Genomic DNA, 21,401 nt, shown 5'->3' on the forward strand with positions numbered 1-21,401 from the left:
CCTGTGCAGTACAGCATGGAATGACCTGGAGATCAGATGCTGGTTATTTTGACATTGCGACCCCCTAGTTCGTGTCACTTTAGTTAAGTGAAACATCATCCATAAGTTTGTCTTTTCTACTGTAGCTCTGTAGGAATGTTTTATATTCATTGAAATCATTTCATTCTTCTATATTCTTTGACCAGATTGCCTATTTTTTCCTCGCTAGAAAGTACCCCTAGTCCATGGAATAGCCTTATGTTGTACTTCAATGGCCCTGGGTAAAGCTGTGCTTCAGCAGGGAGACCAGACCTTTACACAATATCCCAGGAGCAGTTTCACCAAGACCCTGTTTTGTGCAGTAGGATATCTTTGTTCCTGCAATAAAAAAACAACATGTGTATGTTATGTAACTGTATGTCATCTTTAAACATAAAAGTACACGCAGGACAACAACCCTTTTCTGATTCTCATAATTTATAAAAATACAGCCCATTTTTCTTAACAAAGCCGATGACCTCAAAATTTTCCATGTTATATATCTGCCACGCCTTTATCGCTTCATAAACGTGTCTATATCCCTGGTCCCTACATCCTCTTCACAAGCTTCCACTGCCACCCAGAATGTCATCAGCAACAAGGGTTATATTGTGCTTAACGTTCTCATCCAATCAATCGATATAGTTAGTCAACAGCTTGGGCGCATCACTAAATTGGAAAAAATGCATGTGAATTGCTGCTCCACCTGGAAGACACAAATGTTGGTGATGTCGTTTAGGAGAGAGGACTGAATTTTTTTTCTTAATCTAGTCTGAGAACATGGAGGAGAGTAAGTGGAATGAGGTGAATGAGATCAGCAGAGACAAATAGTAAGCATTGCTGCAACAATGAGGTGCAGAATATAACAATTGCTGGAAATGTGTAAATAAAAAGAGAATATTGGGGAAATGCAGGAGACGTTTAACTAGGATGTCAGAAATTATGAGGCAGGGTAGACAGGGTGAATAGGAACAATCTTTATTCCTGACAGAGGGGATATAAGGAATTATTGTAAGGATTATAAATATTTTCATCCAAAAAGTGTGTGGAGGTAGAAACCTTCATCATATCCAAAAGATACCTTGAACAGCTTTCACTGTTCTACAGTCCAAGAGCTAGAAGTAAGCTAAATAGTTAAATTTTTAGCCAGGCTGGACACATTCTGTGCTAAGAAAAATGGTATGGTATCATTCTGGTATCATATCAAGAAAAATGGCATGGTATCATTCTGTGCTAAGAAAAATTCTATGATCACCGAGTTGTTGCCCTTTAATTGAAGGTTTTTTGAAGGGTCTGATTGAGAGATGTGGAGGATGTTCAAGGCAGGTAGAAGTGAATCTGAGTTTTTCATATGTATCAAAATAGTGTAAAAAAAGATTTAGTTTTTTTTAGGGAAATATAAATATATACATGCAACATCTTAAAACAACTCATACATTAATTAATAAAATGCAGTGGTAGCCAATTATATCATGATGACATTAATTTCATATTTTATTTATTCTTATTTGTGCAATTTCACTTCCTTTGGTTTGTGTGACAGCTTGCTTTTAATTTATTTTTCGAATGACTTCATGACATAACAAGAAGAGATCTGAATTATCTTTGGGGTGTTCCACATCTCTAAAATAATTAGATTAGTATTCAAAGCAGTCCTTAGCCATTTCCTATTTCATAGAGAAACTTAATTTCTTTCAATCTTTAAAGGACAAAATAGAAATTCACACATATAAGCTTCAATAGGGATTATAAGAGATATTTGTAGACTGCAGCACATGTCTTTGTTCAATTTTCCAGAATATATAAGACATAAAAATAATTTACATTTATCTTCTTATTCCTCTGTAATCCTGAGTAAAGATCTTATGATGGATTTGTTTGCAATAAGCAACTATTAGTACAGTTACAGGGTATTTTCCAATATTTACAGATGAGCTTGTTCTCGCAAGCCTATAAAAATTGCAGCACTTTTTTTAATACTGGTTAATATTTGGGGATCACACCTTCAGGGATTAAGTGTTTGTTGGCCAAAATAAATATCTGTTTGAAGTAAGGGCTTATCTCTGCAGCAAGAGTAAGTCATAGAATCATATGGCATGGTAAAGGCCTTTCAGCCCAACTCATTCATGCGACCAACGTGTCCATCTAAGCTAGTCCGATTTGCCCATATTTGACCCATATGTCTCTAAACCTTTCCTGTACAAATGACTTTTAAATGTTGTTATTGTATCTGCCTCAATCACTTATTCTGACAGTTCTTCCATATCCCACTTTGTGGAAAAAGTTGCTCCTTAAGTTCCTATTAAATTTCCCCCCCTCTCACCTTAAACCTATGCCCTGCAATTCATGAATCCCAACCCTGGGTAAAAGACTGTGCATTCATCTATCTATGCCACTCATGATTTTATGCATCTTTACAAGATCACTCCCTCAGTCTCTTATGCTCCAAGGAACAAAATCCCAGTATGTCTAATTTCTCCCCATTATTCAGTCCCTCGAGTCCTGGTAACATCCTCGAAAATCTTATCTGCACTCTTTCCAGCTTCATGGCATCTTTCCTTTAGGCAGGGTGACCTACACTGGAATACAATATTTCTTGTGTGGCCTCACCAACAGCGTAACCAACTGCAACATAACATCCCAACATCTACACTCAATGCTTTGACTGATCAAAGCCAATGTGCCAAAAGCCACCTTCAACATCCTTTCCACCTGTCATGGCACTTTCAGGGAAGCATGTATTTGTACTTCTAGATCCCTCTGTTCTACAAAAGTCCCCATGGCCCCACTGTAAAAATCCTACCCTGGTTTGACTTTACAAAATTCATCACCACGCATTTATCTGAATTAAATTCCATTTGTCATTCTTCAGCCCACTTACCCAGCCATCTACATATCGCCTAAGGAAACTTTCCTGAACATACTGACAAATTCCACCCCATCTAAGTCCTTTGCACTACCAGTCCCAATCAATATTAGAAAAGTTAAGATCCCCCTAATAAACAACCTTATTAGTCTTTCAACTGTCTTCAATCTAACGGCATATTTGTTCCTCTAATTCCCATTGACTATTTAGGGCCCATAGTACAATCCCAATAAGGTGATCATCCCCTTTTTGCTTCTCAGCTCCACCAACACAGTCTCACTGGAAATCCTTCAGCAACGTCATCACAGACTACTGCCATTATGCCTGCCTCTATCTCAACTGTGCCCTGGAACATTAAGCTGCCAATCTTAGTCAGATTTCTGTAATGGCGTTAATGCCATAGGGATAGGAGATTCCAGTCACAACTCTTTTCCCAGGATGGAAATGTCAAGGACTAGAGCATAGCTTCAAGGTGAGAGGAACAAAGTTTAAAGGAGATGTGCAGGGCAAGATTTTGATTCCAAAGTCTATATCATTAGCACAAGCTGTGAGTCGTAGTGGACCAAGCACTAATCCCATTTCCAAGCCTCTGACACTTCAGCGGCTATCCTTTTACCCTGCTGAAGCACTTTATCCCTTTAAGTCATTTGGCTACCATTCTGCTATCTCCTCTAGTTCTACATTCTCTGAAATTATTGATTCATTTTATTTGTATTTATTCACAGGGCATTTTTGGCAGTTAATGCCCATTCCTATTTGCCCTTGAGAAGGTAGAGAAGAGTTGCTGCCATGAACCATTCACTCCTCATGGTAAGGCACTTCCACTGTGCAGTAAAAGTTTAAAAATCCAGGATTTTGATCCAGTGCCAATATTCTCTTTTCCCCTTCATGCCCTATAATTGCAAATTGTTTATTTGAATTCCTGATAGTTAAATCTCAGTATCTAATATTGGAGATCTCTAATTTTGTTCGGCCCGCAAGTTAAAACAGTTGCATTGTTCTTATGTGCCAGTAATGCTTGCTCTTCTAGGTGGTAGAGATCATAACTATGTGTGGTTGGAAGGCCTTTGGAAGTTGTTGTTGTGCGTCTTGTAAATTAACTGATGGCTTTTTACTACTTGCATTATAACCCAAGTAATTCGGGATTGATTGCCTAGCCAAAATCGTTAATTCTCCGAGTTTCAAATTTGAAAACTTTAGAACCACACTTAAGTTGCTATGTTCTTCCCAAAGAATCTGTGAAAGTTCTGGTGAGCATGAGAGTAAAGGGCAGGAAGTGGCTAGCAGATTTGTTTACCAACATTACAATCTTGCATCAATTCAAGATTGTTTAGCCAGGGAAATTATTTGATTATCCATGCAGCTGCTGTCCTGACACCATGCTCTCAATGAAATCTAATGCTTGGAATGACCCCATTTAAGCAGACTGAGCCCCAGCCTAAAAACAGTCATTCCTTCTCAACAGATTTTCACACAGGTATAGCTGCTTCAAGTAGGTACTGTCACTGCCATCTTGAGGCCAGATTTTAAGATGGCTTGAAGACAGAAGCCATCTACGTTGACTTCTGTGATGCCACTGACAATGTGGCCCAAAGCGTGCTGCTGAAATCTCAAAAAAACATTTGTTGTGTGAAGATCCTGCAACCGAATAATTGCATAATTGGCAACTGGCAATTCTGTATGCACTTCAACCATCCAAACATATTAAATATAATAAATATAATATTAATTGATCAGCAACGATAAATTCTGATACTGGCCTCTTCAACATATATACAAGGAACCATGTTTGACAGGTGTTTAAACAAATAAAAGAGTACTACTGCTCAACCTTCCTCAGGAACTAGCACACAAATCTGATCAACCAGATGACCTGTACCACCTGGAAAGGCAAAATAGTAGGCACCTGAAAACACCCAGGTACCGAATAACATGCCATCTTGTCTTTATTATTGCTGAATCAAAATCCAGGAATTTCCTATCTTGCCGCACTGGGAGTACCCTCACCAGAAAGATTGCAGTTCGAGAGGTTGGCTCTATTCCCCTTCCTAAAGGGCCATAAATGCTGGCTCTCCAGATATGATTACATACTATGAATGCGACAGATAAAGCATCCTGAGTCATTTGTTCTCCCGTCACTCCTCCTTGGGCTCCCAGTCTGACAAAACCTCAGTTTTGAATTTTCAATTATTTCTAATCCTAGTTCTTTACCTGGTCATGGCTTTTAATCTCTTCCAGCTCTGCTTACACCAGAGATCTTAGAAACATAGAAAAATAGGTGCAGGAGTAGGCCATTCGGCCATTCAAGTCAATATGATCATGGCTGATCATCTAAAATCCTGTCCCTGCTTTTTCCCCATATCCCTTGATTCCTTTAGCCCCAAGAGCTAAATCTAATTCTCTCTTGCTGTTGCAATTTCTGTCCTCATGCAACCATGGTTTTATTCTATGCACCATTGTTGGAAACGGTTGCCTGCTGAGGTGCTCGGCTCCAGAAGTCCCTCTCTTAATCTCTGTTTAAATCTATCTTGTCTCTCTTAAGATACTCTTTAAAATCTGTATTTGACCAAAGAGAGGTAATCCCTTCAAGAGATCAGTGCCAAATTTTCTTCAGGAATGGCTCCTGTGAAACAGCTTGAGATGTCAAATACATACCTATGTTAGCCCAGAAATGAAATATTGGTGCAATTTTAGAAGGACATATCAGCAATTTTCCTTGCAATTACGGACATTTTTCGGCATAACTCGGCAATTTTGGATTTTCCACACAGATGTAGAAAGAAACTCTGACTCATTAAGTTGATGTGCAACACGTTGTTCTCTGTTGAATGTTGATGAGAATTTCTAATAATGTAAAATATATATATATAAGCCAATATGAGAGCATAGTTGTAAACATTTTATACATCTTGAGAGTGTGTCTGCTCTTTTCATGTATTAATCATCTTTTTTTTGGTGTGTTGCCTTTCATGCATTTTTAAATTACCACAGTGTTATATTAAATCTTAATTAAGAATGAAACGTGGCAGAAGTGGAGTAAGATGAATGGAATTTAAATTTAAATATAGTTGGCATTAACATATAAACTAAACCAAATTGTATGGTCAAACTGCATTCTTTTTCAGACTGTTACACAGCACCATGCAGCCTCATTGTTTAGTTCACAGACAGTTCACACTTGATAATGAATCTTTCATGAATATTGTGACACTGGAAACTTAACTTCAATGGGTTGGTGTTTAGATTGAATACTCCTTATGCTAGACAATTCGCGTAGGGCTCGCTGGTGTGCTTTACGACTTGGGGGTGGCGTCGGAAGCTGGGGCTGGGATGGTGGTGTGAGGCAGGGTGACGCCGGCAGGTTCATCCGCTATACCTGAAGTTTGTTATAAAGGGTTATAAGGTATATATGGTGCCATAACCTCCTTAAAATGAGGGTTTACTGTACATTAGAGTTTTATATTTCCCAGCCTAATGCCCCAGCATTTTTGCAAGTAAAGAATACAACTTTAAGACCAGCTCAATGGATATATTTCTGTGGCAACTGGTAAAGAGCATTTGCTATAATTAAGAATGGGTTTAAATGTCGTTTATAATGTACTCAGAATTCCCCTGCACCCATAAGAACAGTTGTATGGCTTGAAAGTTTTGAAATCCATTGTATTCACCAGTGGAATTGGTCCATATCCTTCATGCCATTCTACTCTCATATTTATTTTGTGATGCCCAACTTGACTTGTCTACCCAACAACAACATAATCTGCTAATTTCCTTTTCCATAGATTGTTCGACAATACATCAAGGATTGGCTGGAACGAAATAAACCACCATTTGGTGCAATTAGTAGCTGTGTGCTCCTTATGATCATATATTCAACATTTTGTGACACATTCTCCACTCCGAAAATTGACCTAGATACATTTAGTCTTATATTAATTGTTTTTATAAGTAAGTAAATTATAAGATTGAGCAATAATTTATATTATTCATTCATTTCTGCTGGCAAATAAATTATTGCTTGGAGTTATCCAAGATTAAATTATGCAATAAAGCGATGTAATGTATGGCCTGTATATATGGTGCCATAACCTCCGTATTGTTGTGTCACCTTCTTAGAGCATAGCTGTTAGCTGTAATGTTTAAAAAATCAGAGAAGACATTTTTTCAGATGTTAATCTTATTTTGCTTATAAAAGGCTAACAATGGAGATGATATTTTCTTTCCAATATGCAGAAAACCCTAGGAATGGGTGACATTTCGGGTTGAAACCCTTCTTCAATCTGAGAGTCAGGGGCGAGGGAGTCTAGAGATATGAACGGTTGAGGTGTGAAAATGACAGATCAAAGCAGACGATTATAAGGAAATGTAGAATGGTTCAGTGTTAGCTGAGGGGAAGGTGACAAGGAGGCATACAATCAATAAAATGAATCAGAAGGACAGTGAAACTAATCAGAGAACAGAGGGAGAAGGGAGGGAGAGAGAGGAAAAGCAAGGGTTACTTAAAGTGAACCACTGCCTCACTTGAAAGGACTGTCGAGGTCCTTGGATGGAGTGGAGGGAGGAGGTATCGGGACTATAAAAATTCTGAACTCATTCTGAATAAAAATGTCTGGAAGTAATTTGTGATTAGGGGGTTACAATAACATGTCAGAAACAACAGTTTTCAAATATATATATTTTCCAATGATTTTTTTTAAAAAAAGTATTCTGTAACATAGGATTTTTGTTTTAAATTGGCTTCATTTTATCGTACAAATTTCTTGCAAATGTAATAATTTGTTGTGAGACTTCTGTTATAAATTACTTGAAATGCCGGGCAGTACACAGTTTAAGGAAAATAAAAGAAATGGATGTTGAGTATAGTGGTGGTACAGATTAATTGCCAGATAAGGTTTTTTTAAATAAACTATTTTATATGACTGTTTCATTTTTTTACTTTAATAACTTTCATTGTAAAATCATATAAATATGTTTGAAAATGTAGAGTGGATTATTATAATGATGTTTAATATTCACATAGAGAACCCACAATAATGGCAATAAAATGCAAATAACAATTAATATTGACATCGTAACGTTGTGCTTGAAAATTATACTTAAAGATTTGATAATTACAAGCTTAAAATACCGGAAATATTGAACAAACCTGTATAAGGTGGTTATCTCAACTTCTCAATCTAATTGGATTATAAATTATATGCACTGTGAAAACAATTCTGTATTTTTGAATAAAATTAAATATTATTCTCATTTTTCTTTCAGTATTTTCCCTTCAGCTGAGTTTCATGTTTTTAACTTTTTTCATCTCTACAAGGTGGGTGATTGTATTTTATGACTGTATATTTATCCTTTCCTATCAACTATCGCACATATGCTCGCTTTCTGGATTTTATGCAAAATTATCTCTAAATCATGTTGCACTTTTTTTCGAATTAATAGTATTATTTTGCTTTTTTCTTCTTCACATTTTCATATATAATACTATGTCAACTTTTTGCCTTATTTAACCTATCAATATCTCTCCAAGCTCAAAGAAATATTGGAACCATTCAACAGGTCAGGCAGCATCTGTACAAAGAGAGAGTTACTGTTTTAGGTCAAAGCTCATTCTTTCTGATGAAGAATCTTTTAGCCCATACATCCACTCCAGTTGAGGGCACCTCAAAAAAACTGCAATACATTGATCAGACATAATCTCTCCTCATGAAGGTTAATTGGCTGGGTAAATGTAAAAATTGTCCCTAGTGGGTGTAGGATAGTGTTAATGTGCGGGGATCGCTGGGCGGCACGGACTTGGAGGGCCGAATAGGCCTGTTTCCGGCTGTATAGATATGATATGATATGATAAGCCATCCTAATTCTGCTTGATTAGATCAAGATTTTCAAATGTGCTTCTATTAATTCCATGATAATTTATTCTGGTTTTTCCAACAATAGATATTGATAATCGCCCGCTTTTTGTTTCTCTTCTTTTTCTAATCGGGTTGTCACGTTAGCAGTTTTCCATTCTCCTGATACTTCTCCACAATCCGAAGACTTTTTTGAGGATTATAACTAATGCATCCACTATCTTCATGGCCACTTCTTTTGGGATCCTAGGATGTAAGCATTTGGGTTGAGAAGATTATTAGCCCTGCGCCCCATTAGTTTATCTCTTAGTTTATTTTAGTTTAACTATTTCTCCAGTGATAGTGATGATATTTCATTCCTCCTGGCATTATTCAGTATTAATGTGTTGTTTGTATTATCTTCTAATATATTGACAAATACACCAGAACTGTTTAACACCTCAGCCACCACTTTGATCCGCATATTTATTTCCCCATCTTCATTGTCAAAAGGCTCATGTATATCTGGACCTCTATCTTCCTTGAAAACATTTCAATAAACTCTTATAGTCTGTTTTAATACTCATTTGTTGCCCTCGTGGTTTCTTTTCTTTTTATCTTGTTTTCCTACTTTGCTAGATCTTGAATTTATTCCAGTCTTCGGATGTACCACTAACTTCTACTTCATTTTGTTTTCTCTTTCAACTGAACACCTTCCTTAACTTCCTTGGCTAGTAATGGTTGATTTATCCGTTCCTTAAAATCTGTCCACCTTGCTAGGATATATCTCCTCAAAATTCTGCTGCTTTCTTCCTGTCTTTCCTGCTAACTTATCTGCCCAGTCATCTTTGGCCAACACTACTGTTATTCTTTTATTGTGTGAGGAAGAGTCTCGACCCGAAACGTCACCCATTCCTTCTCTCCAGAGATGCTGCCTGTCCCGCTGAGTTACTCCAGCATTTTGTTTCTTCGATTTAAACCAGCATCTGCAGTTCTTTCCTACATTCTACTGTTATTCTATTGTTATTAAATTTTATTTAAGTTAAACATAATTACCTCAGACCCAATTTTCTTACTCTGAAAATGAATACAAACTGAAGACTTAGTAGGTGATTTCCTTCAGAATACAAGAATAGGTCAAGATAGAACAGTATAAAACATGACAAAGATATTGCATACGATCACAATATCTCAAGAAGAACCTGAAAGCGCAAAAGTGTGAACTGAAAAGATTCTGCAGGAATTTTCCAGGAATTTCCTATGTGGAAAGATTAGCCAAGGAGGAATTCTCTCTTGAAGAGATGTCTGGGGAAGGTTTAATTGTGGTATGTCAATGTATGAGATGCCATAAAAGAGTGGATATAAAGGCCCTTTTCTTTAAAAGCCAGGTGCTCAGAACATATAGATTTGGTTAGGAAAATTAGAGGGAAATAAGGAGAAATGCGTTAATCCAGACGATAATGGCAATTTTGATCTCATTACCTGATATGATATAGACCACGTTGCCCTTAACATATGTAAAAAAAAACCTGAATGAACACTTGATATATTATTTAGATATAAGACTACAAAACAAATGTGAAATTTGCTGTTGTAGCTCTTACATTGGATAGCATGGGTATGATAGGCCAAATTAACTTATTTACTGCATATTTCAATGCTTCTGTGATATTTACATTAAAAATACTGTAACAGTTTGTTAAAATAAATATATATACAACTTCTCTTTCAGAAAAATGTCAGGTTTTACAGCTGCAGACACAGTTGCCATTATATTCTGTTCCACGCATAAATCACTGACTCTTGGTAAGTAAATCTAATTTAAGGAAAGGCAATGTCAGCAATACAATCTGTTCTTAAATATAGTACTTATTTCTATAATTCAAAATCATTGATAATATCCAATTCAGTGTGCACAATTATTTTTAAACAATGTAGAATAACAAAGTACACTGGTGATTTTGAAATCTGTCCATGTTACCTGGACTAATTATTGATTAGTATTAGGCACTTATATTGAATATTATATGTTCTGATTTGGTTGCTCAAACATTGTAACTGATATTCTTTTGAGGAAATCTTCTTGAGTATGAATCTTTCCTTGGAACGCACTCTAATTTCCTCTCAAATCCCAGAGTCACGTTCATTATGTGATATGGACTTGTAAACGTGCCATTCTCATTGGAAGACCAAAACAAATGATCTGATCATTAGCTGTTATGGTTAAGCATCCTGTAAGCGAATTGACAGGCACAACTTCACACATTTGAGCTGTAGCTCAGAAATATTTAATTGACCACAAATTATCTTGAGAGTTCTGTGGTTATGAAAGGTTAAATAGTGGTCTCTTACGCTACTTTCAAGTAATGAAAAAGAGATGGGGAAGCAATTGTCAGCAAAGGCGATGTATTGACAGAATAAGTGAATTCCTGTAGAGCGGATGTGATGAATTTATCCTCATTTTGAAAATATTCATAACATTTCAACTAAATAATTTAAATTGTAACTTACCAACTTATTATAAAGTCAATAAATAGCGAGCAATGAGGTATTCTCTTTATTTTCACTTCATTGGTACAAAACATGTTATATGTGGAAATTATAGAAATGTTATAGTATGGAAGAAGGTAATTCAACACAGATCCTTACAGTGAAATATTACCCAATCTAACACTCTTTCCGCTTAGCCCTGCAAATTATTCTCAGTTGTACCAACCAAGTTTCCTTTCGAAAGCCATGATTAAATTTTTGCATCAGTTCGGTAAGCAACAAATTCTAGATCATAAATAATTCCTGATTAAATAAGTTTTACTTCACATCCTCTATAAATCCTCTGCCAAAAACTTTCAATCTATATTAGATATGGGTCCAGATGAAACAATAATGGCATGCTGATACTATTTGTGAATTGTAGATTCACAATTCTGTTTTAGAACTGATAATTGCACATTATTTTGAAAGTTGAGCACAAAGGACAAACATAAAGTGTAACAGCTTAAAGGAACACTTAAAACGTTTGTTTTCAGTAGGAAATTCCTCATCAAGCAGTGGGGCAGATTTAAAGAAGCTTTTGCTTTGAGCAATGGGTTGGTATTGGGAGTGGGCACCTTGCTTCCCTGAACAATGGGACATTGTAACATTGAAGAAGGGTACCTGAGGCCCAACCTCTCCCTAACCACAACCTAAAGAAAGTAGGTCTTACCTGAAACACGGAAGATATCCAGTCCATCACTCAAACAGCTCAGATCAAGATGGAGCTTCTGATTGCATTTTAGTAGATATTTTCTTCCTCATTAAGGCCTGGGAATATATTGACCAACCACCAGGACAGAACCCAGAAATGACAACGTAGAGGTATGCACTCAAGAGGAAGTACTCGGAGTTCTCAAAAGTAACATTCATCCTCAAACCTTCCACTCAGACATCGGCAAAGGACATGTTGATTGTCACCTATCAAGCTTTCCAAATCAGTATGAATGCATGTTGATGACTATTTAGGAGAAGAGCTAAGAGTGGCACCATAACAATGAACTTTGGGTGAGGGGTCTGTAATGTCCATCGCCATGAATGTCTCAAACTATTACCTGAGCTGGCCAAGATCAAACTATGCCTGCAGCAGGTGGTATGAGGCTCAATGTGAGAAAAAGTCTACTTGTCATCATCCACACCAATCTGTCACCAGTGTATCTGTCTATGAAATTATTGATAAAAGTAATCACTGCTCTAACCTTGTGAAGCCAAAATCTCGTATTCATACTCTTCATCATGCTATGTGATACCACTGCCACTAAATGAGAGATTTAGAATGGACGTAGCTGCCCAAAAGTGGACAAAAAGGCAGTAAAGATCATCATTATCAGCAGAATTCTACTCCACATAAACCAGTAAACTCAACGCCTTGTAATTACTGGCTTCAACGGTTATCGCCGAGACAGAAGACCAATCTTGATTCAGTGAAGAGTGTAGGAGAGCTCACTGAATCATTACCAGCCATACCTAAAATAGGTCATTGAGCTCCAATGTAAGATTGCACGCATGCTACGGGTGGCGCAGTGGTAGAGTTGCTGCCTTACAACACGTGCAGCGGCAGAGACCCGGGTTCGATCCCGACTACGGGTGCTGTTCTATACGGAGTTGGTACGTTCTCCCCATGACCACGTGGGATCCTCCAAGATCTTCCGTTTCCTCCCACACTCCAAAGACATACAGATTTGTAGGTTAATTGGCTTTGGTATAAGTGTAAATTGGCCCTAGTGTGTGTAGGATAGTGTTAATGCGCGGGGATCGCTGGTCGGTGCGGACTTGGTGGGCCGGAGGGCCTGTTTCCGCACTGTATCTCTAAACTAAACTAAATTAAACTAAGCTAAGTAACAGAAGAAGCATTCAAAAGACAAGTTAAGTGATTCTACAATCAATTGTTCAGGTGAAAGCTTTGCTTTTCTGACATAATCGTGATCGCTGATGAACTGTCAGGCACTGTTAGGAGGAGGAAGTTTCTTCTCCAAAGGTTATTGATGGGGTGCCAATCATATGGGCTGCTGTGGCCTGAATGGTGGTCAAAGTTCTTGAGAGATGTTAATGCATCACATAAACAGGCAACTGCAAAGTACCCTGACCATGCCTTGGAGTCATTTGCTGCAGAATACCCATTCCGTGATCTGTTGTTATAGCCACAGTATTTACGTGGCAGATCTACTTGAGATCAGGTCAATCATAAGCCCCCTGCTGCCCACCCCCTTTCTACCCAAGGATGGTGATGGTGAGAGACTCAGTATTGATGGTGGTACAGTAGATTGTCACAGGTGGGTAGTTGGACTTTTTCTTGTTGGAGAGGGACTTTGCCTGTGTAAATGTTACTTGAAACTTCAAGCCTGAATATTGCCTAATTCAGACTTGAGCTGTTTCATTTGCCGAGGAGCTGTAAATGGTACTGAACATTGTGCAATTATTTGCAAACATCCGCTTCTGATTTATGGTAACAAGGTCATTCTGAGAAATGATGGCACTGTTATTTACCACTCCATCATTTTTTTTTGATAACCTCAGAGGAAACCAGCAGGCTAGAAACTGATCAAAAATGAATAAGTCTTGCACATTTGTTGTACAGTGTACCTAGGAACCATTTCACATTTGTTAATAGATGTCAGCTTCTAGAATACAGAGGAATAATGTCTCAGAGTTTACTATCCTTGTCACTGTTCAACCTATTGTCCATTAGTCAGCTTCCCAAGGAGGAGCGAGAGCTAAATATAACAAAAAGTCTGAAGAAGGGTCCCGGCCCAAAATGTCACCTATCCATTTCCTCCAGAGATGCTGATTTACTCCAGCATTTTGTGTCTATTTTAAATAAATGCCTTTTTTGATATTCACTGAGATTGTCTCTTTTTCAATGAAAATCTTAGCTCAGCAGGACATGTTCCTGGTTTATCAACAGATCTCTTTTGGAATATGATTGGTGGCATAACCAGTTATGTAGCAAGAAAACATGGATACTGAAATAGTAATTGGATAAGAAAATTAGAGGAAAAATAATTACGAGGATTTACTATGATCTTTTAAAAACCCAGTGCATGATAGCAGTTGGTCACTGGTTGCAAATGACATCATTTAGATAATTGGATATGTCATAATCACTGTAATTGTATGAAAAATTATTTTTCACTTAATTAGACTAATATGAAAGCCAGTTCATCTATAAGCAAGCAGGCATTTTCTGTTTCGAAACACTTTTAACTTGAAGTGTTAGAGAAAGCTAATTTAAATGCAACATATTCATCTGTAATCTGCTGTATTTAGTTTCTATGTAAATTTGTAGTGAATATCAACACCATGGAGCATAAAATCACTTTAATGATTTTTTTTAAGTGAAATTCAGTTTGATTCATTGCCTTCATTAGATTATTTGCCAGATTACATTTTCATTGATTGATAGCGGATGAGGTGACAATTTGACCCTTAATCATAGAATGTCGCATTGAACCTGACATTGAGCTATGGCTTGACATTGTTCGGTTGGAAATCCTACTTGTTTAAGCTCCCAAGAGTTTGTTGAACAAGAGGAGGGTGTCCTAATGGGAATATGTAGTGTTCATTGTAGCTCAGTTAATATTGTGGCACTGGGTTTTTCAGTTCCAACCTCATAAATATCCATTCACAATATGAAATTACTTTGTAGAGGGCAGTTGTGTAGATAGAGGTCAGTGATGTTTCTGGGGACTTCAAATGTCCTAAGCACTTGAATTCTGTTAAAATCAAATGATGATGCTGCTTTATTTAAAAATGGTGGAGTTTTCCCCTGTGACTGCCTCTCTGTTCAGTTCAGTCAGTGCTCAGTATAGAAATTACTTAAAAAAAATAATGTAAAATGAAAAAGTCATAAATTGTTGTGATATATGACATATTTCCACACAGTATTTCAGAGGGATTTTTTAACTAAAATCATTCTGAAGGAATGGTCATATTTGTACCCATTTCAGAATATAATATAATTACATTATAAAATTATATTACTTTATTTACTTTATCATAACATTATTAAGTGTATCTTTTGTTTTACTCAGGAATGGTTTGATTGTGTTAGTGAAAACACAGACATTACAAGTATGGTGCCTCTGTTTTACCAGACATAATTAAAGGCATGATCACTTGGTCCAAAACAAATACAGTGCGAATTACATAATTAGATCAGCATGTTTTGGAGATGGCTGATTTGCTTCGGGAGTAAAATACATTGATAGAGAACCAATTAAAATGAAGTATAAGAAAATAACTGCAGATGCTGGTACAAATCGAAGGTATTTATTCACAAAATGCTGGAGTAACTCAGCAGGTCAGGCAGCATCTCGGGAGAGAAGGAATGGGTGACGTTTCCGGTCGAGACCCTTCCTCAGTCTGAATTTTGTGAATAAATACCTCCAATTAAAATGAAGATACAAAAATGTATTTATATGTTATACAAAAATTCTAATCTCAGTCTCAATGAAGGTAAAGGTATTGAATTAGAACAGTTAAATTTTATTTATGTCCTAATATCATGTTGCCCTATTTTCTCAACACTTTACTATAAAGATGAGAGAATTTTGTTTTATATGTTTAAACAGCTCAGTATACACAGACTTCTATAGACTGTGTATAACTCAGGTTTAATGTCTATATTGGTGTTTTTATTTCGTACAGTCAACCTGCTGCTATTCACTGGAAGTAACACCATACAAGATAATTCCATGTTTGTAAAAATGGGAACACCAATCATCTTGTGTGCCAACTCAGTAATTCACACATAATTTAAATTTAAATAATTTTAGATTTTTCTTTACTTTGTAAGACATTGAGCACTTCCAAAAGTCATTAAATTAATGCATTACATTAATTTTCTGCTTAAAAAGCAACTGTTCTTTCGACTTAACCATCTCACCTATTCAATCTGCTGGTTGCCCTTAAAAATGGGAGTTGAAGATCATGTAGGAAGTCTAGTTATTTCCAGAGGAGCATCTTCCTTCCCAGCGAATTTAAATGTTTTCGTAGACGTTCACCAAATCCTGCTCCTATCGATTTAGTAAATGAATTTCCAATTGTACGGCAGCAGGTTGATAGGTAAGTGTGATGAATACCAGGGACTAGATGAGTAGATGAATGTCAGATGAGCTTGGGTTCAGCTGGAATGCTATCACAAGTACTCTAATGAATATGATTTAACATGATAAATACTAGATTCAAACGACCCTTTAACCTATCTGTGAAACGTCCTTTACTTAACGATTCTGTAAATGACTCGTATCTAACCCAAAATAACACTTGTCCAATCTTCTCCAACATTTATGATATAATTGAGTATGTTTAACTTCTGTTTCCAGAGCTAAATTGTTATCCATAGTTTGTTCCCCTCTGTAGTCCTAGCCTTGAATGCCAGCTACATTTTTAATCAACTCTCTAAAACCCTTCCAATTTATCTTTTTGGGATGAACTGAGAATTAATTATGATGATGCTGAATAGGAAAATAGATGAATCATATTTACTTTACATTTTGCATCAGCTCCATACTTATCCATACTTATTAAAACCCTCAGAGAGAGAATTAATGATCAGATTTGCATATTGGGTACACAACCTGTAACATAGGTGGAAAAATGAACACCTACATTTCTGAAGAGATATTCCAAACTTCATCTACAACAGTTACCATAAAAAACTGGTTTTCAGATACAATGATTCCTGGATTAACAACACCTCACTCACAGTTTTTTTCCGATCACATCATTTTGTTGTGATTATAAATTATGGATTTTACAATATTGGATATCCCAATAGCTCAAGCCATTAATAAGAATATGGTTTTCTTTATCATCTACAATAAAGCTTAGCTTATGCTTAGTTTTAAGTAAGGCTTATGAAGTTTGGTGTGCCCCCAACTACTCTCACCAACGTCTACAGATACACCGTAGAGAGCTTTTTATCGAGCTGCATCACAGCATGGTTTGGGAACAGCTCCATCCAAGACTGCAAGAAATCAGAGAACTGTGGATACAGGCCAGGCCATCACACAAACTAACGTCCATTCCATTAACTCCATCTTAACTCCACGCTGCCTCGAAAAGGCCATCAGCATAATCAAGAACGAAACTCACCACGGACACTCCCTTTTTTCCTCTGTCCCATCAAGCAAGTTGTACAGAAGTGTGAAAACGCATACCTCCAGATTCAGGGACAGTTTCATCCCATCTGTTATCAGGCAACTGAACCATCCTATCACCAACTAAAGAGTGGTCCTGACCTACCATCCACCAAATTGGCGACCCTCAGACTATCTTTAATCAGACTTTACTGGAATTTATCTTGCACTAAACATTATTCCCTTTATCCTGTATCTATACACTATGGACGCCTTGATTATAATCAGGTATAGTCTTTCCGCTGACTAGATAGGACATGAAAAACTTTTCACTGTACCAGTCACTTACATTTTTCTTTTCAGTGTACTAATTATTCACTATATTTTTTTAATTGATTAATAATGATTCCTCCTATTGTTTTAAACTATTAAGTGTCATTATCTAAGTATGAACCTGTTGAAGCATTGTAATAAGTAAATTAAACATTTTACTGAATTTCCCAATCTTTCCAAATTATGTTCATGATCAGAGTAGATCGAAAGCAATGGAAACTAACTATTCTTCCACAAGAAGGGAAAGGTTGTTATTGATCACTTATATTTTATCAGTATTCTGAAAATAATGGCATGAAATTCCCACTGCTTGTTGTTCATGATTACCAGTAATCTACCCACTAAACAGACACCCATCTGGAGTGAATCTCTTGGCACAAACTTGCAGAGTTCAGAAATTCTCTGGTGGATCAGCACATCATGCTCAGTATAGGATTTTCTAATCATAAATGGCAAATCCACCCACAAAATTGCTGTGAGGCTTTACCTCCAGGAGATACGTGATTGTAGGTGTTGGGATCTAGAGCAAAACACAAACTGCTGGAAGAAGTCAGTGGGTCGAACAGCATCTGAGTGGGGAAAAGAAATGTTGATGTTTCGGGTCAAGATCCTGCATTAGGAATGCATCATAAGCATTTGGGCTTAGCTCTAGAATATTATCGCTATGCCTTCCTCAGATATTATATCACCCAGTAACTACACTGCCATAATTTTAAGATTTTGGTCCCATTTGTTAGATTCTGCCATCAGAAGAAACAGTTTTTATCCATCCGGGCAATCAAATTCTTTAAGCACCTCAGTTAGATCAGCTTTTAGTCTTCTATAATACAGATAATATAAGTCTAGGTAATGCCTGTACTCATTTCAGCAACAGTATTGATTTAACATTTCTGCTCACCCGTTCAGGTTATTAAATCTTTTCCGAGGTGCAAAATCCAGAGTTGAACAAGTTACTCTGGATGTAGTCAAACCAGAATTTTATACAATCAATGCATAAATTTGTCTTCTAGTCCTTTGTGATGAAGATTAAAGTCAATTTACTTTAGTTTATTTAGTTTAGTTTAGAGATACATTGTACCACTGGCATGGTGTCTCAGTAACGCTAATAATTCAATAGACTGATGTTTATGAACAGTTGTGAGATCCTGTAAGCCCTGTTGCACACAAATCCACAAGGGCATTTGTCTAAGCTTCCACTTGCAGGACTAGCTGATCTTTGTGCTGCTGTGAACATTGTGACATCTGTCATCAGATGTTGCATCTTCATTGGATTGCAATAGAACAATAGGAGTTTGTCACTGTCTCCATGATGAAGAGGATGTGTTCCAAGCTCTCCTGTGTTAGTATCAGGCTCCTTTGTTATCCTTGATTTTTGTTTTGGCGTTTTGCATCTACCAACCATCTTATTGTGCATGCTGTTTCTGTGGACTGTCTAATCATCGTCTTCATCTCTGGAGAAGACGTTGTTCATGATCTTGTTTTCTGATGAGTTGATACCTGTGTAATCCTGCCTGATTCTAAACTGCAGGCCACTCATGCCTTATGTTTCACCATATGCCTATCCTCTAATTTGGATTGTAAAATGGTGTGAAATTATATTACCCTATGTTTGCACATCACAGCCTTCTTCCTCTTGCACTTTCTGGAACATTGTTTTTTCTTAGAAATTAAATTTGTAAAGACACAAGGATAAGGATATAATAAGAGAAGTTGGGTAGGTGTTGGATAATGTGCAGTATAAGAGGTAATTATACGCTTACCCAATCTGCATCTTATGTGAAAACAAATATGGATTGGTCCAAGTGCTCAATTGTTATCATATGTACCGAGGCACAGTGAAATTCTATTTTTGCATGCAGTTCCATAAATTATCACTATACATAAGCACAATCCCAGATTAAGTACAAAGTGTATTGAAATAGTCAACTCAGACCAAGAGTCACCGGGTTTTGGTGCCAATTTAAAAATCCAAGTTGCTTTAAATGCAGTTGGCCATAAAGGCCTGTTGTGCTGGCGGCATTGTAGGGTCAGCCTGGCCCAGTGAAACTGCAGACGTGTGAAGAAGAAGTATTATGCAGAGGATACCTTTACCTTTGATGGTTTCGGCCCGACTACTGGTTACATTCCTTTGGAGATGGAATTAATTTTAAGAAAAGACATAGGTTGAGTTGATGCTGGATAGTTATTATATTGGAGGTACGCTTAAATATACACGTGACAGAATTCCACAATTAGTGCGCACAAAGAACAGTACAATTAGGCTGCAAACCTCCTAATCAGACCACGTACAAAGTCATCAGATCATTTATATATACAACAAACAGCAGAGGTCCCAGCACTGATCGGTGTAAAACACCACTGGTCTCAGATCTCCTGTAAGAGAAACGGCCCTCCATCTTCATTCTCTGTCTTCTGTCATCATGTCGGCTGCGTGTTATCTGCAATACACCGGGCATATATTATCCTGGAAATTATAAAATGTAATCCCTTTGCCACTTTGTGACCTTTGCATTGTACTCTACCTTCACATTTTATCTAATCTGCATTGAATGGTGTAACCCAAAATGCCCAGTTGAATAGAAATAATCTGAACTATACCATCACTGTAGTCTTGTGCTTACAGATACTTTAGGTCTTACATTGCCATTGGATTACCCTGTCTTTTCTATACATTGTCTGGCATTTAATCCAAAATATGCCCAATGATATTTCATGATATAATTTCTGCTTTTGAAGCATCTGTTTTTATATGTCAGCCATCCAATTCCCTGAATACCTAAAAACCATACTTGTGTCATTGTTTCCCTAGACCGTCAGTTTTTGGTTGTGGAAAGAGAAAAACTCAGGAGACTCTACACTGCCTTATATAAATGAGAGAGCATTTGTCAGGTTATCGTACTTTTGTAGGCCTTCTTCATTTGCAGTAGCTATTTTGTTTTTAATCTTCTTTTCCACAGTGAAAGTAAATGTGAATTTGCACGGGTGACACAATAACAAAACACCTTAAATCTTGCAATTATCTCTCATTCTAAAAATACCCTATCCAACGTATGCATAAATGTGGGTTGTCAAAATTGCAGTGTTCCAATAGTGGGCTTTCATCTGTGGACACAAGGAACTGCAAATGCTGAAATTTTGCCTAACCTGCTGAGTTACTCCAACACTTTGCATTATACATGGGGTTGCCATTGTTATGCACAAATCTTGAACCAACTTCAGCTGTGCCAATTTCTATTTTTGACATGTTACAGGCTTTTTGAAACTAATTCCAAACATACATAATCACTTTATTTGAATGAACGTCAGAGGTCTAACTCATAGAAAATCTTCAGCAAAACCTTTTGGTGTTCACTCCACAGAAGAGTAGCCAACATAATCTGAAGAAGGGTCCCAACCTGAAACGTCACCTATCCATGTTCTCAGGGATGGTGCCTGACCCGCTGGGCTACTCCAGCACTGTGTCAAGTCAAACTCCATGCAATAGGTAGAGCAAAGGAGAAAATACACGGCGCAGAATATGTTTCTCAGCATAGTAACACGTCAATTCCATCGACAAAGTCCAATGTCTGCAATGGGGTAGAGGTGAATCTCACAGTACACTAGTTTATGGAAGTACTGTTTAGAAGCCTGATCATAGAGGAAAAGAAGCTGTTCCTTAGTCTGGTGGTGTGCACTTTCAAGCTTCTATAACTTCTGCCGAATCAGAGTGGGGAGAAGAAGGAATGACTGGGGTGGGACCACTAATGT

The 21,401-nt window shown here is 37.1% G+C and overlaps 1 protein-coding gene across 3 annotated transcripts in view; it reads left to right on the forward strand.

Moving 5' to 3' along the window:
* slc10a7 (solute carrier family 10 member 7) overlaps positions 1-21,401 on the forward strand; it is a 121,044-nt gene that overhangs the window by 87,045 nt on the left and 12,598 nt on the right. For 2 of the 3 annotated variants that reach the window (XM_078406143.1, XM_078406153.1), the window contains 3 exons: positions 6,667-6,832; positions 8,147-8,198; positions 10,445-10,518. In XM_078406143.1, coding sequence (XP_078262269.1) covers positions 6,667-6,832; positions 8,147-8,198; positions 10,445-10,518 — 292 coding nt within the window. Of the gene's footprint in view, positions 1-3,609; positions 3,695-6,666; positions 6,833-8,146; positions 8,199-10,444; positions 10,519-21,401 lie in introns of those variants that run through there. The other variant, XR_013547707.1, reaches the window with a different exon arrangement.

This window comes from Rhinoraja longicauda, chromosome 1 (assembly GCF_053455715.1).
Source record: "Rhinoraja longicauda isolate Sanriku21f chromosome 1, sRhiLon1.1, whole genome shotgun sequence".
NCBI lineage: Eukaryota > Metazoa > Chordata > Chondrichthyes > Rajiformes > Arhynchobatidae > Rhinoraja > Rhinoraja longicauda.